Below are 17,169 nucleotides of genomic sequence, written 5' to 3' on the forward strand. Positions count from 1 at the left end.
TGTCTGTTGTTGTGGTTTCCACTGTTGTACTTTGTGGAGTTGTGGTATCAATGGTGGTACTTTCTGTTATTGTTGTACTTTCTGTTGTTGTGCTTCCTGTTGTTGTGGCTTCAGTTGTAGTACTTTCTGTTGTTGTGCTTTCTGGAGTTGTGGTAATTTCTGATGTTGTTGTGTCTGTTGTTGTGGTTTCCACTGTTGTACTTTGTGGAGTTGTGGTACCAATGGTGGTACTTTCTGTTATTGTTGTACTTTCTGTTGTTGTAGCATCTGTTGTGGTGCTTCCTGTTGTTGTGGCTTCAGTTGTAGTACTTTCTGTTGTTGTGCTTTCTGGAGTTGTGGTAATGGTTGTGGTCATTTCTGTTGTTGTGGCATCTGTTGTGGTGCTTCCTGTTGTTGTGACTTCAGTTGTAGTACTTTCTGTTATTGTAGCATCTGTTGTTGTGCTTCCTGTTGTTGTGGCTTCAGTTGTAGTCATTTCTGTTGTTGTGCTCTCTGGAGTTGTGGTAGTGGTTGTAATTTCTGATGTTGTAGTGTCTGTTGTTGTGGTTTCCACTGTTGTACTTTGTGGAGTTGTGGTACCAATGGTGGTACTTTCTGTTGTTGTAGCATCTGTTGTGGTGCTTCCTGTTGTTGTGGCTTCAGTTGTAGTACTTTCTGTTGTTGTAGCATCTGTTGTTGTGCTTCCGGTTGTTGTGGCTTCAGTTGTAGTACTTTCTGTTATTGTTGTACTTTCTGTTGTTGTAGCATCTGTTGTGGTGCTTCCTGTTGTTGTGGCTTCAGTTGTAGTACTTTCTGTTATTGTTGTACTTTCTGTTGTTGTAGCATCTGTTGTGGTGCTTCCTGTTGTTGTGGCTTCAGTTGTAGTCATTTCTGTTGTTGTGCTTTCTGGAGTTGTGGTAATGGTTGTGGTAATTTCTGATGTTGTAGTGTCTGTTGTTGTGGTTTCCACTGTTGTACTTTGTGGAGTTGTGGTATCAATGGTGGTACTTTCTGTCATTGTTGTACTTTCTGTTGTTGTAGCATCTGTTGTTGTGCTTCCTGTTGTTGTGGCTTCAGTTGTAGTCATTTCTGTTGTTGTGCTTTCTGGAGTTGTGGTAATGGTTGTAATTTCTGATGTTGTAGTGTCTGTTGTTGTGGTTTCCACTGTTGTACTTTGTGGAGTTGTGGTACCAATGGTGGTACTTTCTGTTATTGTTGTACTTTCTGTTGTTGTAGCATCTGTTGTGGTGCTTCCTGTTGTTGTGGCTTCAGTTGTAGTACTTTCTGTTGTTGTAGCATCTGTTGTTGTGCTTCCGGTTGTTTTGGCTTCAGTTGTAGTACTTTCTGTTGTTGTACTTTCTGTTGTTGTAGCATCTGTTGTGGTGCTTCCTGTTGTTGTGGCTTCAGTTGTAGTACTTTCTGTTGTTGTGGTACTTTCTGATGTTGAAGTGTCTCTTGTTGTGGTTTCCACTGTTGTACTTTGTGGAGTTGTGGTACCAATGGTGGTGCTTTCTGTTATTGTTGTACTTTCTGTTGTTGTAGCATCTGTTGTGGTGCTTCCTGTTGTTGTGGCTTCAGTTGTAGTACTTTCTGTTGTTGTGCTTTCTGGAGTTGTGGTAATTTCTGATGTTGTAGTGTCTGTTGTTGTGGTTTCCACTGTTGTACTTTGTGGAGTTGTGGTACCAATGGTGGTACTTTCTGTTATTGTTGTACTTTCTGTTGTTGTAACATCTGTTGTGGTGCTTCCTGTTGTTGTGGCTTCAGTTGTAGTACTTTCTGTTGTTGTGCTTTCTGGAGCTGTGGTAATGGCGGTGGTACTTTCTGATGTTGTAGTGTCTGTTGTTGTGGTTTCCACTGTTGTACTTTGTGGAGTTGTGGTACCAATGGTGGTACTTTCTGTTATTGTTGTACTTTCTGTTGTTGTAGCATCTGTTGTGGTGCTTCCTGTTGTTGTGGCTTCAGTTGTAGTACTTTCTGTTGTTGTGCTTTCTGGAGTTGTGGTAATTTCTGATGTTGTAGTGTCTGTTGTTGTGGTTTCCACTGTTGTACTTTGTGGAGTTGTGGTACCAATGGTGGTACTTTCTGTTATTGTTGTACTTTCTGATGTTGTAGCATCTGATGTGGTGCTTCCTGTTGTTGTGGCTTCAGTTGTAGTACTTTCTGTTATTGTGCTTTCTGGAGTTGTACTAATGGTGGTGGCACTTTCTGATGTTGTAGTGTCTGTTGTTGTGGTTTCCACTGTTGTACTTTGTGGAGTTGTGGTACCAGTGGTGGTACTTTCTGTTATTGTTGTACTTTCTGTTGTTGTAGCATCTGTTGTGCTGCTTCCTGTTGTTGTGACTTCAGTTGTTGTACTTTCTGTTGTTGTGCTTTCTGGAGTAGTGCTAATGGTGGTGGTACTTTCTGATGTTGTAGTGTCTGTTGTTGTTGTTTCCACTGTTGTACTTTGTGGAGTTGTGGTACCAATGGTGGTACTTTCTGTTATTGTTGTACTTTCTGTTGTTGTAGCATCTGTTGTGGTGCTTCCTGTTGTTGTGGCTTCAGTTGTAGTACTTTCTGTTGTTGTACTTTCTGGAGTTGTTGTAATGATGGTGGTACTTTCTGATGTTGTAGTATCTGTTGTTGTGGTTTCCACTGTTGTACTTTGAGGAGTTGTGGTACCAATGGTGGTACTTTCTGTTATTGTTGTACTTTCTGTTGTTGTAGCATCTGTTGTTGTGGCTTCAGTTGTAGTACTTTCTGTTGTTGTGCTTTCTGGAGTTGTTGTAATGCTGGGGGTACTTTCTGATGTTGTAGTGTCTTTTGTTGTAGTTTCAACTGTTGTACTTTGTGGAGTTGTGGTACCAATGGTGGTGCTTTCTGTTATTGTTGTATCTTCTGTTGTTGTAGCATCTATTGTGGTGCTTCCTGTTGTTGTGGCTTCAGTTGTAGTACTTTCTGTTGTTGTGCTTTCTGGAGTTTTGGTAATGATGGTGGTACTTTCTGATGTTGTGGTTTCCACTGTTGTACTTTGTGGAGTTGTGGTAGCAATGGTGGTGCTTTCTGTTATTGTTGTACCTTCTGTTGTTGTAGCATCTGTTGTGGTGCTTCCTGTTGTTGTGGCTTCAGTTGTAGTACTTTCTGTTGTTGTGCTTTCTGGAGTCGTGGTAATGATGGTGGTACTTTCTGATGTTGTGGTTTCCACTGTTTTACTTTGTGGAGTTGTGGTACCAATGGTGGTACTTTCTGTTATTGTTGTACTTTCTGTTGTTGTAGCATCTTTTGTGGTGCTTCCTGTTGTTGTGGCTTCAGTTTTAGTACTTTCTGCTGTTGTGCTTTCTGGAGTTGTGCTAATGGTGGTGGCACTTTCTGATGTTGGAGTACCTATTGTTGTGGTTTCCACTGTTGTACTTTGTGGAGTTGTGGTACCAATGGTGGTACTTTCTGTTATTATTGTACTTTCTGTTGTTGTAGCATCTGTTGTTGTTGTTGTTGTTGTGGCATCAGTTGTAGTACTTTCTGTTGTTGTGCTTTCTGGAGTTGTGGTAATGCTGGTGGTACTTTCTGATGTTGTAGTGTCCGTTGTTGTAATTTCCACTGTTGTACTTTGTGGAGTTGTGGTACCAATGGTGGTACTTTCTGTTGTTGTAGCATCTGTTGTGGTGCTTCCTGTGGTTATGGCTTCAGTTGTAGTACTTTCTGTTGTTGTACTTTCTGGAGTTGTGGTAATGGTGGTGGTACTTTCTGGTATTGTTGTACTTTCTGTTGTTGTAGCATCTGTTGTGGTGCTTCCTGTGGTTATGGCTTCAGTTGTAGTACTTTCTGTTGTTGTACTTTCTGGAGTTGTGGTAATGGTGGTGGTACTTTCTGGTATTGTTGTACTTTCTGTTGTTGTAGCATCTGTTGTGGTGCTTCCTGTTGTTGTGACTTCAGTTGTAGTACTTTCTGATGTTGTGCTTTCTGGAGTTGTGGCAATGGTGGTGGTACTTTCTGATGTTGTAGTGTCTGTTGTTGTGGTTTCCACTGTTGTACTTTGTGGAGTTGTGGTCCCTATGGTGGTACTTTCTGTTATTGTTGTACTTTCTGTTGTTGTGGCTTCAGTTGTAGTACTTTCTGTTGTTGTGATTTCTGGAGTTGTGGTAATGCTGGTGGTACTTTCTGATGTTGTAATGTCTGTTGTTGTAGTTTCCACTGTTGTACTTTGTGGAGTTGTGGTACCAATGGTGGTGCCTTCTGTTATTGTTGTACCTTCTGTTGTTGTAGCATCTGTTGTTGTGCTTCCTGTTGTTGTGGCTTCAGTTGTAGTACTTTCTGTTGTCGTGATTTCTGGAGTTGTGGTAATGATGGTGGTACTTTCTGATGTTGTGGTTTCCACTATTGTACTTTGTGGAGTTGTGGTACCAATGGTGGTACTTTCTGTTATTGCTGTACTTTCTGTTGTTGTAGCATCTGTTGTTGTGGCTTCAGTTGTAGTACTTTCTATTGTTGTGCTTTCTGGTGTTGTACTTTCTGATGTTGGAGTGTCTGTTGTTGTGCTTTCCACTGTTGTACTTTGTGGAGTTGTGGTACCAATGGTGGTACTTTCTGTTATTGCTGTACTTTCTGTTGTTGTAGCATCTGTTGTGGTGCTTCCTGTTGTTGTGGCTTCAGTTGTAGTACTTTCTGTTGTTGTGCTTTCTGGAGTTGTGGTAATGATGGTGGTACTTTCTGATGTTGTGGTTTCCACTGTTGTATTTTGTGGAGTTGTGGTAGCTATGGGGGTACTTTCTGTTATTTTTGTACTTTCTGTTATTGGAGCATCTTTTGTGGTGCTTCCTGTTGTTGTGGCTTCAGTTGTAGTACTTTCTGTTGTTTTGCTTTCTGGAGTTGTGGTAATGGTGGTGGTACTTTCTGATGATGTAGTGTCTGTTGTTGTGGTTTCCACTGTTGTACTTTGTGGAGTTGTGGTACCAGTGGTGGTACTTTCTGTTATTGTTGTACTTTCTGTTGTTGTAGCATCTGTTGTGCTGCTTCCTGTTGTTGTGACTTCAGTTGTAGTACTTTCTGTTGTACTTTCTGGAGTTGTGGTAATGGTCGTGGTACTTTCTGATGTTGTAGTGTCTGTTGTTGTGGTTTCCTCTGTTGTGCTTTGTGGAGTTGTGGTACTTTCTGTTGTTGTAGCATCTGTTGTGGTGCTTCCTGTTGTTGTGGCTTCAGTTGTAGTGCTTTCTGTTGTTGTGCTTTCTGGAGTTGTGGTGCCGGTGATAATAGCTTCTGTATTTGTTGTAGTATCCATTGTGGTGCTATCTGTTGTTGTGGTGCTTTCTGCTGTTGTGGCACCAGTGGTGGGGCTTTCTGTTGTTGTCGTCTCTGTGGTAGTTCTTTCTGTAGTGGTGGTGCCTTCAGTATTTGTGATCTCAGTTGTGGTGGTACTTTCAATTGTTGTGGTCTCAGTTGTTGTCCCAGGGGTAGTACTTTCTGTTGTTGCAGCCTCCGTTGTTGACCTTTCTTGTGTTGTGGTACCTGTGGTGGTGCTTTCTATTGTTGTAGTGTCTGTTGTGGTTTCCATTGTTGTACTCTCTGAAGTTGTAATACCAGGGGTGGTCTCTGTTGTTGTACTGTCTGAAGTGGTCGTGCCAGAGGTTGTACTTCCTGTCATTGTGGTGCTTTCTGGAGTTGTTGTACCGGGGGTGTTGCTTTCTATTGTTGTGGTCTCTCTGGTAGTACTTTCTGGAGTGGTGGTGCTTTCTGTCGTTGTGATCTCAGTTGTGGTGGTACTTTCGATTGTTGTGGTCTCAGCTGTTGTTCCAGGGGTGGTACTTTCTGTTGCTGTAGTCTCTGTTGTGGTGCTTTCTGGTGTTGTGGTACTGGTGGTGGTACTTTCTATTGTTGTGGTCTCTCTGGTAGTACTTTCTGGAGTTGTGTTACTTTCGATTGTTGTGGTCTCAGTTGTTGTCCCAGGGGTAGTACTTTCTGTTGTTGTAGCCTCCGTTGTTGTGCTTTCTTGTGTTATGGTACCTGTGGTGGTGCTTTCTATTGTTGTAGTGTCTGTTGTGGTTTCCATTGTTGTTCTCCCTGAAGTTGTAATACCAGGGGTGGTACTTTCTGTTGTTGTGGTCTCTGTTGTTGTACTGTCTGAAGTGGTCATGCCAGAGGTTGTACTTTCTGTCATTCTGGTACTTTCTGGAGTTGCGGTACCGGTGGTGGTGCTTTCCATTGTTGTGGTCTCAGCTGTTGTCCCACGGGTGGTACTTTCTGTTGTTGTAGTCTCCATTGTTGTGCTTTCTGGTGTTGTGGTACCTGTGGTGGTGCTTTCTGTTGTTATAGTGTCTGTTGTGGTTTCCATTGTCGTACTTTCTGAAGTTGTAATACTAGGGGTGGTACTTTCTGTTGTTGTGGTATCTGTTGTTCTAATGTCTGAAGTGGTGGTGCCAGTGGTTGTACTTTCTGCTATTGTGGTGTCTTCTGTAGTTGTTGTGCCGGTGGTGGTGCTTTCTTTTGTTGTGGTCTCTGTTGTAGTACTTTCTGTAGTGGTTGTGCCTTCTGTTGTTGTGACCTCAGTTGTGGTGGTACTTTGTAATGTTTTGGTCTCTGTTGTTGTAGTTTCTGGAGTGGTGGTGGCGGCAGTGGTTGTAGTTTCTGACACTGTGGTGCTTTCTGGAGTTGTGGCAGGAGTGGCGTTGCTTTTTGTTGTGGTACCGATTGTTGTGCTTTCTGGCGTTGTGGTTGCTTCACTAGTTATGGTTTCCATTGTTGTACTTTCTGAAGTTGTAACACCAGGGGTGGTACTTTCTGTCATTGTGGTGCTTTCTGGAGTTGTTGTGCCGGTGGTGGTTTCTGTAGTGGTGTTCTCAGTTGTTGTTCCAGAGATGATACTTTCTGCTGTTGTAGTCTCCGTTGTTGTACTTTCTGTCATCGTTGTGGTTTCTGGAGTTGTTGTACCAGTGGTGGTGCTTTCTTTTGTTGTGATCTCTATTGTTGTTCCAGAGGTGGTGCTTTCTGTTGTTGTAGTCTCCGTTGTTGTACTTTCTGGAGTTGTGGTACCAGTGGTGGTACTTTCTGTTGTTGTGGTCTTTGTTGTTGTGCTTTCTGGAGTGGTAGTGGCAGTGGTTGTACTTTCTACCATTGCAGTGGTTTCAGGAGTTTTGGTATTGGTTGTGGTGCTTTCTGTTTTTGTGGTCTCTGTAGTAGTACTTTCTTGAGTGGTGGTGCCCACTGTTGTGATCTCAGTTGTGATGCTGGGGGTGGTGTCATCAGTTGTTGTGATCTCAGTTCTTTTGTCTTTGGTTGTACTTTCTATCGTTGTGGTCTCAGTGGTTGTCCCAGGAGTGGTAATTCCTGTTGTTGTAGTCTCAGTTGTGCCAGTGGTTGTCCTTTCTGACATTGTGGTTCTTTCTGGAGTTGTGGTTGTTTCTGTTGTGGTCTCTGTGATAGTACTTTCTGGAGTGGTGGTGCCTTCTGTAGTTCTGATCTCATTTGTGGTGCTCTTGGTGGTACTTACTGTTGTTGTACTTCCTTCAGTAGTGGTGCCAGTTGTTGTGGTCTCAGTTGTTGTTTCAGGGGTGGTACTTTCTGTTGTTGTGGTCTGTGTTGTTGCACTTTCTGGAGTGGGGGTGCCAGTGGTTATACTTTCTTTAATTGTGGTGCCTTCTGCAGTTGTGGTGCTTGATGTTGTTGTCGTCTCTGTGGTAGTACTTTCTGGAGTGGTGGTGCTTTCTGTAGTTCCGATCTCAGTTGTGGTGCTCTTGGTGGTACTTTCTGGAGTGGTGGTGGCAATGGTTGTACTTTCTGTCATTGTGGTGCTTTCTGATGTTGTGGTACCGCTGGTGGTGCTTTCTGATTTTGTGGTCTGGGAGGTAATACTTTCTGGAGTGATGGTGTCTTTTAATGTTGTGATCTCACTTGCGGTGCCTGTGGTGGTAATTTCTATCTTTGTCATATCGGTTGTTGTATCAGGGGTGGTGCCTTCTGTTGGGATCTTAGTTGTTTTGCTTGTGGTTGTACTTTCCATTGTTGTGGTCTCTGTTGTTGTTCCAGGGGTGGTACTTCCTGTTGTTGTGATCTGTGTTGTTGTACTTTCTGGAGTGGTGGTTCCAGTTATTATACTCTCTTTTATTGTGGTGATTTCTGGAGTTGTGGTACCAGTAGTGGTGCTTGTTGTTGTTTTGGTCCCTGTGGTAGTATTTTCTGGCATGGTGGTGCCTTCTGTTGTTGTGATCTCAGTTGTGGTACTTCCTGTTGTTGTGATCTCCGTTGTTTTACTTTCTGGAATGGTTGTGCCAGTGGTTGTACTTTCTGTCATTGTGGTGCTTTCTGGAGATGTGGTACTACTGGTGGTGCTTTCTGTTGTTGTGGTTTGTAAGGTAGTACTTTCTGGAGTGATGGTGCTAGTGGATGTACTTCCTGTTATTGTGGCTCTTTCTGGAATGGTATCCTCTGTTGTTGTGATCTCAGTTGTGGTGCCAGTGGTGGTACTTTTTATTGTTGTGGTCTCAGTTGTTGTGCTGGGGGTGATACTTTCTGTTGTTGTGATGTCCGTTGTTGTACTTTTTAGTGTGGTGGTGGCAGTGGCTGTACTTTCTTTCAATGTGGTGCTTTCTGGAATTGTGGAACTGGCGCTTTCTGTTGTTGTGGTCTCTGTGTTAGTAATTTTAGGAGTGGTCATTCCTTCTGTTGTGATCTTAGTTGTGCTGCCTGTGGTAGTTCTTTCTATTGTTGTGCTGGGGGTGGTACTTTCTGTTGTTGTGGTCTCTATGGTAGTTCTTTCTAGAGTGGTGGTACTTTCTGTTGTTGTGGGCTTTGTTGTTGTACTTTCTGGAATGGCTGTGCCAGTGGTTGTACTTTCTGTCATTGTGGTGCTTTCTGGAGTTGAGGTTTCTGTAGTAGTACTTTCTGGAGCGGTGGTGCTAGTGGTTATACTTTCTGTTGTTATGGTGCTTTTGGTTGTTTTGATATCGGTTGTTGTGCTTTCTGTTGTTGTAGTATCTGTGTTGCTTTCAGTTTTTGTAGTGTCCATTGTTGTAGCTTTTTGGAGTGGCGATGGGGTGCCAGTTGTGATTTTTTCTGTTATTGGATTTTCAACTGTTGTGGGTACCACTGTTTTACTTTCTGGAGTTTCGGTAGCAGTGGTGGTACTTTTTGTTGTTGTAGTGTCTATTGTTGTGATGCCTTTGGTGGTGCTTTCTGTTGGTGTTGTTCTTTCTGGAATTGTGGTGCTTTCTGGTGTTGTGGTCGATCCTATTGTTTTGGTCTCTGTTGTGGTGCCTTCTGGGTTGGTGATGCCTTTTGTCATTGCGGCTTCAATTGTGGTACTTTCTGGAGTTTTGCTGCTTTCTGTTTTTATAGTCTCAGATGTGGTACTTTCTGTTGTTGTAATGCTGGTTATTGTGTTTTCTGTAGTTGTGATTCCCTTTGTGGAATTTTCTGGGGTTATAGTGCTGTGGCCTGTTGTTGTAGTACTTTCTACATTACCAGTGACCATGCCTGTAGTTTCTATGAATGTGGTTTTTATATTTGAGGTTGTTTCTATCATGATAGTAGTATAGGAAATGCTGTTGTTCCCAATATCTGAAAAATAAATACATAAAATAATTTTAATAAGACACATTTATACAAACAGTGTGTGCAAACATTGGGTGGAACAATGCATGCTTTTTTGTACTTTTTATTTTATTTTTTATATCCTACAGATTGTAACTCAGCACAATGCATTACCAGTAAAGTCCATGGTTGTAGTGTCTGTTGTTGACGTTTTCTTTGGTGTGACAGTAGTATAGGTAGTATTAATGCTCGCTACATCTGAAAAAGATTGATAAGTTTTACATGAACAAGGATCCAATTATGGCTTAGGAAAAATAAATGTAAAATGTAAAGGTATTTACCTGCACAGTATGCCAAAGAGCAGAAAGTTGGTTGCACAAACTCATAAACAAAATAACTGCCTGGACAGGCTTTGACTTGTATGGGATTTGATCGGAAATAACAGCAGTTATTGTCCCAGTGACCACAGACATGTCGAGTGACCACTCCATCCTTAACTGTTGGATGTCCTCCATTCAGCCACAGTGGAGCATGAGTGCCGCAGCTATTCTCATCAACACATGTCTCCGGCATCTGAACGCTCTGACCCTGAATGTAGAGACGGTACCAGCCATTCCAGTTAACCTCACAGTCACACATTATTTCAGAGGTATATTGATTGTTGGTGGCTCTCCATGGATCATCTAGCATATTGTAGTTGTTGCAGGGGTCAACAGGAGGAACTGCTGTTATAGAAAAAAATAAAATAATGTTTTTTTAATGTGTTAATGTTATATCCTTTTTACTGTTGGATAGTTGTAGTATGAAATAATTCTTTTAAAATGTTGAATCAGTTTTTGAGTCTGAATTAGTTGTGCCAAAATGGGCAGCAAACCTGGAATTTATACATGAAAAATTATTACTATTAGTTTCACTTTGGCAAGAATGCTTTCAATACACACTACTTATTTGGTAAACTGTTTTGGATTTGTTGATCTGTAAGACAATTTGCCTTTTTATTCAGCCATTCACAGAATGATATTTTAGTCCTAATGTTCATGTTATTATTGTTTTTCAACACTTAACTACAGAATGTTTTTTGACACTGATCAACAGACAAAGGAAAACTGTCACATTCTGTTTTCACAATATATATTGCAGTATTAAGTAGGTGAACGTTTAACAACATTACAGCTTTGCGTCAGGTTGAATGGAGATTGAGAGTCGACTGACTTTTTTTTTAAGCCTATGCATGAATTCTTCTAATATTAATATTAATATTGTTGTTTTTCCCCCCTGCCATTTCCATGTAGTTTTGGCTTTTTTCAATGGCTTGTCATGCCTTGCATTCAAATCAGTTTTAGCAAAGCTGCAAGGTTCTTTCTCCTTCATTATTTAAATTGTGCCAAAATACTGACTCACAAGCTACAATCAGATGAAACTCCCTCACAACACACAGACGTTCTCTAATACTTACAATTTATATGACTAAAAAAGCGGCTTGACCAGTCAGTGATGAATGAATTGTCATAATAAACAGGGTTAATACTTATGAACGTTTTGATTTTATATTTGGATTTTTTTTTTTTAAATACTTTGTGGAGGTCTATGTTCATTTTATTGTTTGACCTTTATTAATCAGTGGCAAAAAGCTAAATGTCCCCAGGCGAATAAAAAGTGCACTTCTATAATGTACTTAAAGTGCTCTATTTTCACACACTAATTTTGTGCTTAAAGTAAAATAAATTAATTAATTAATTCTTTAGTACTTCTTAAAATAATCTTAAGAACATCTAAGTGTACTGAAAATGTGCTATTTTCGGACACCATCTCTGTATTAAAAAAGGATTTTAGTTACCATTTTTAGTACACTTGGGCCTACTAGTATATGAGAGATATAATTTATTTTGCACAACCTATTAAATCAAACCAACAGTAATCTATAGTCTACATCTAAGGGCAGTAATAATACAAAAGTAATAATAATATTTTGCATAAAATTGCATAGTTGTTTTTTTATTATTATTATTAAACATTTTAATGCTTCTCTCGACATTTGACTTGTATTTTTAAAAGGCTGTGAATACTATTGCTCCAATTCCTTTTTCCAATTGTGATTGTGAATCATGGAAAAAATGCAGCTGCAAAAATATTATAAGCAGCTCAGTGATACTAATGACACAAATCTGAATCAAAACCTTACTGCACATTTCACACAGTGTTATTATTGACATAAAATCACAAACATGAATCTGATCTGCTCATGCAAAAAAAAAATAGACTGTAAAATATTGCATTACCAGTTGTAATTGGAGTTGTGAAGTTGATGTTTGTTACATCTATAAAGAGAGAGAGAGGGTAAGAAAGAAATTAAAATCAAATCAACAAAGATAAACGTATGATTTAGGTAAACACAGGGAAAATATAAATGTATTTACCTGCACAATATGCTAAAAAGCAGAAAGATGGTTTCACAAACTCATAGACATAATAATCTCCTGGACAGGCTTTGACTTTAATGGGATTGGACTTAAAAGAGCAGCAGTCATTGTCATAGTGACCGCAGACATCTCGAGTTACCACTCCATCTTCAACTGTTGGATGTCCTCCATTCAGCCACAGTGGGGCATGAGTGCCACAGCTGTCCTGATCAACACATGTATCTGCCATCTGAACGCTCTGATCCTGAATGTAGAGACGGTACCAACCGTTCCAGTTGATCTCGCAGTCACACATTACTTCGGAGGAATATTGATTGTTGGTGGCTCTTCGAGGATCATCCAGAACATTGTAGCTGTCGCAGGGGTCATCTGTTATGGAACATTCAAATTTACTTTTTTATGTACTAATAAAAGCTACATGAAATTAGATTAGTTGCAGTATGAATTTCGAGAAAATGCTTTCCTTAAGCAACCCTTTTTTAGGTTACTGAAATCTAAACACTGGACATTTCCTTTAGCTGTGACAATGAGGATATAAACAGCCTCACATACCCTTTTTATTGTAGGGTGGTGAAAATTAAATAAAGTAGTGGAACATGTAAACGAAATGTGGAATGTGTAGCTCAGGATATCAACTGCGACAGAATGAGTGACAGGGTGCACACACCTACAGAATGTGGTTTTTAAGATGAAATTCCATGACGTACTAGTACGTTCCATGAGTTGCATACACCATTGTGACATGCTCAAAAATATGTACTTTTTTGAATGCTTCCAACACAGCACAAACTTTAGTGTAGCTTAGGCCGGTTTGTTAAAGAACATTGTCTAAATCCACTATCAGGATGGACTGGGAATTCTAGAGACTTTCATGATATGAAATCGCAGAGAACATGGTTCAATTCTTAAACTTTACAATAAACGTAGTGGTGTAGTGGTGATTGCATTTATAGTTTGTATAGTCTATATATTTTACTTAATAAAAGTTATGGTTTGCTTTTTCCCACACTGATTCGAAACAATAATACAGTGATCCAGACAGACTCTTACATTAACTAGCCGTTTCAATGCGTAAAGTCATAATTTTCAGCCATTTCAGCTGATATCAGAACTATTTAAGTTTCTCTATGCTATTGAAACAACATATTTATCAAGTTCTACAATGAAGATCTCTTTGTTTTTTTCTTTCTCAACAGTTTGGATTATAACTGGTAAGGTGAAAGTTTTAATATAAGCATTATTATTAGCAGAAGAATGGAAAGAATTACCTGATAACTGTCCATTAATTGTTTTACCTTTAAAACAAAAGAATATAACAATGGTTTAATTTGAAAAGATAAGATCAGTTCATTTATTTGAATACAGCATAATTTCAGTGTTTTTGGCCACAGGTGAGTTTTCAAAGATTTACTTACCATAAAGTAGCAGTACTGAAACACACAATGAGAGTATAGACCTCATTGTGAAGAGCGGCACCTCCTACACCTGCTAACGCAGACATATACACTTTAAATATGTCTTTCTATAGTTGTTTTAGTAAATTGACCTGAATTTGTTGTCAACAGTTGGAACAGATCAACAGATGTAAATACAAAATGTTATGACATTTATAACAAAGTAATTTAGATTTATCAAAAGCAGATGACTGAAACAGTGATAAGAGCTCAGTGAGATCAAATGAGGCAAAGTTACTTTACCTGACACAAAATGTTAATACACAGCAAACTCCAAAACACAGTGATGCTTAATCCAGTTACTGAATGCAATGAAGAAGAACTTCAGGTCTCGCAATCTAGTCTATGACTGTAAAAATAAATGTGGGTGGACAATTTTCTTAAACCTGGGTTGGGTTAAGTTGGGCAACTAAACAATACCTCACCTCCAACAATAATTTAAACCAGTTAGTTTTCTTTATTTTCTTTTCTTTTGTATGTCACATGACGCCAATATTTCTTTGGACACCTGCCATTGAGAAAAAAAGAGACCTTTTTTTAGCATTGAATAGATGAACGTAGATAGAAGACAATTAGACAAGAAGACAGATTAACCTCTATTATAATGACTCTGGTTCTCAAAATCATTAGTCTATCAGACTATTTTATAGTTTCTTTACATATTTAATCAAATTAATCAATGATCTTAAAACAGTTTAAAGAGCCATTTGAATCGTTCATGATTTTTTTTAAGCGTATTGTGTTTCAGGAATTAATACCAATTACATACGACATTTGTGTTACACTACTACACACAAACTTCTCAGATTCATGATTAAACACAGTCAACTACAATTAAGCCATACTTTAACAAAGCACAAGTTACTAAATGTTCATTTAACAATTACAATTGTTCTATACATAAGTTACCAAGAAATTACTAAGAAGTGCAGCATAGAATGGGCAGAGGAAGAGTAGAAGAAATAGGGGGAAGAGTGGTGGAGGTAGAAAGCGATGATGGGAGAAAAGTAGGAGAGGATATTTGAGGAAGAAAGGAAGCAGAGAGAATAAGAGTGGAGGGTTTTACAAAGATCTGGGGCCTCATTTATAAAGACTTGCGTAGAAACCATCCTTGATTTTATCTAAGAACTTTTCTGATTTGATCGTAAGAGCGATTCAGAGAAAACGAACGTACCACGAAATCCATGCGTACGCCAGTCATTCGGTTATAAATCACAAATGATCGTGGAATTGTGTGCAGCTGAATGTTCCGCTGTCGAAACGCCCCTGCTTAATTAATTAACATATAAAATGAGCTCATTCCTAAAGCAAAAACTCTGTGACAACGGCAAGTAAAAAGGAGCGCAAGGAATCAAATTATAGTGAGGCTGAACTATCTGCAATACCAGGCATTACCACAAGGAAACGGTCGTACGCCAAGCTGGAATCTGACGTGGAGATAAGTACTTTTCCACGTCAAAGACGGTTTTTATAAATCTGTACTTTGATGTGGATATGATCGTACGAACACTCTAAGATCAAATCAGTGCGTAAGAAAGTTTTATAAATGAGGCCCCAGATCAGATATCCAAAAAAGAACCCAGAGGAATCTCAAACGAACTGTGATTGTGTTATGAATCAGTGGTCAGAGAACCCAGCATCAGCAGCTTTCCTGTGCCATCTTTGGGCCATAAAATACAGAAAGATAAGTTAAGATAAGATGAGATAAGATAAGTAAGGTTATACAGAAATTCATCTCATCCTCATCCATTTTAATAAACATGTTTGCTGTAAAGAATGCAGTAATTAATTATTCAGTGAATCAGAACTGGCAAATCAAGTTGTAAATCCATAATGACGGAAATGATACATTTTACCGCATAACATAGTTGTTTGGTGTCACTGTCATAGTAGTTAATTAGTTTGATGTTACTTACCCACATAGTGTATCAAATACACATTTTTAATCTCCGAGTTGTTTTATTATTTATTTTGTGTGTGTTTCTAACTCATGTATTCAATTTCATACATATATATTCAGTGCCTTTTCATAATGATTTTAAGTTACTATAGCTGCTAAAAAAAAGAATAAATAAAAAAATATAGATATTACAAAACTGTGGGTTCTTGGGTGGAACTGTGCCCTTTGGCCCATTTATGGCCTCGCCCATGATATAGAAAGCAGCAACATAATGATAGGCATGTATGTGTGTGTGTTATGATAATTTTTTTTGTGTGTGTGTGTGTGTGTGCCAAAATACAGTGTCTTTTTATTTAAAAACTATTTCTATATAGTGAATGGGAGAGTCATCCGTCATTCAGGGTGGATCAAAGCATTATGTAGCCTCACCTGTAAGAACAATCAGCACAGTAACAATGCACAGAAATTTTGGTGATCTAAGAAATAACTGAACCTCACCCTATCTTAACGTGTATAAAGAGAATTTCAACTGGTGCTGCAACATTCTTCAGATCCTTTAGAAATAAAGGTACATTGCTACACACAACTGACGCAAATAAATAGGCCTATCAGTATCATCAAAATTAAAAATTGCATATGGTATTAAAATATCAGTATCACATTTATCTCAATGATATAATATTCAAAAACAAAAGGGAAACTTGTTATTTTGCTTTGTACTTATATTTCCTATTTGAATAAACTTTAATGTTTCAGGTGGCTTTTTTACATAGCTGTGCCTCTTACGTAAGATTCATTTATCACATTATACAGAATGTAAATCAGAATTAATTGTAATAGTTTTATACTTGTGGGTGAAACATTATTTCAATAATGACATGTTGAGACCCATAACCAGTGAGGAAGTTCATTTTCACATTTATTTATATACTGTATAGCTGTAAAACATTAAATAGTCTAGATACTATGTGTAGAGAAAATCATCTGCGCCACTATGTGATTACAACAATTGCGTGCTGATGACGCAGCAGACAAGACAGTCAGAGCCCAGTGTCATGTGGAAGCCTGTTGCAACAAAAACATTCTGAACAGTTTTTTTTTTTTTTTTGACAGTTGCAATTTGTTCTTTGTCTTCCTGTGAAGGTATGTGTTTTAGAACACGTTTATTGCCTAAGCCTGTTGTTATCAACCCTTTTTAATGTTTTAGACAAAATAACATTATGCTGGTGAAAAATACAGTAAAATACAATATGACTGCACATACCTTGTTTTAACTTGTTGCTTAAGGGCAGTAGTTTTCTGCATATACTGGACAAACCATAGTTGTTATTAATGCTATTAATTTTACAGTGTACAGTTGAAACACAGAGCTATGATTTTTTGCTCCAAACTTGGGTATTAATGTTGCCCTTAATCGTGGGAAATTTGAAATTTTGAAATGTTTGAAAAAGCCAAAGATATCGACAAAAGTTTTTTTAGTTTTTTTTTCCCCAAGGTGAGATTTTCATTTCACCATGACCCTTTCACAATCAATAGCTTATTATTTTATGATTGTTAAACTTAACGTATATATCACTGAATATCATTCAAGTTTACATTGCAGTAACTATGATTATATATATATATATTATATATATATATATATATATATATATATATATATATATATATATATATATATATATATATTAGTGGTGGGCCGTTATCGGCGTTAACGTGCTGCGTTAACGTGAGACTCTTATCGGGCGATAAAAAAAATATCGCCGTTAATCTATTCTCAAAGTTGGGTTGGGAGCTGTGTCTAAAATACGCAAGATATGATGACTTTAACCTTGATATTTTAGCGCGGATGATGTATACCTAGTCTAACTGCACTGTAGGGGGCGAGAACGAGTCTCCGACTTCTGTGAAATTACCA

General features: G+C 38.7%; 1 protein-coding gene across 1 annotated transcript in view; it reads right to left on the minus strand.

Moving 5' to 3' along the window:
- Positions 1 to 9,634: 9,634 nt before the first annotated feature.
- LOC141297534 (alpha-tectorin-like) overlaps positions 9,635 to 17,169 on the minus strand; it is a 37,363-nt gene continuing 29,828 nt past the window's right edge. The window contains exons 31-34 of the mRNA XM_073827956.1: positions 11,895 to 12,266; positions 11,757 to 11,795; positions 9,819 to 10,202; positions 9,635 to 9,735 (exon numbers count right to left, since the gene is read on the minus strand). Of these exons, the coding sequence (XP_073684057.1) occupies positions 9,635 to 9,735; positions 9,819 to 10,202; positions 11,757 to 11,795; positions 11,895 to 12,266 (896 nt within the window). The remainder of the gene's footprint in view (positions 9,736 to 9,818; positions 10,203 to 11,756; positions 11,796 to 11,894; positions 12,267 to 17,169) is intronic.

Source organism: Garra rufa, chromosome 22 (genome assembly GCF_049309525.1).
Source record: "Garra rufa chromosome 22, GarRuf1.0, whole genome shotgun sequence".
Taxonomy (NCBI): Eukaryota; Metazoa; Chordata; class Actinopteri; order Cypriniformes; family Cyprinidae; genus Garra; species Garra rufa.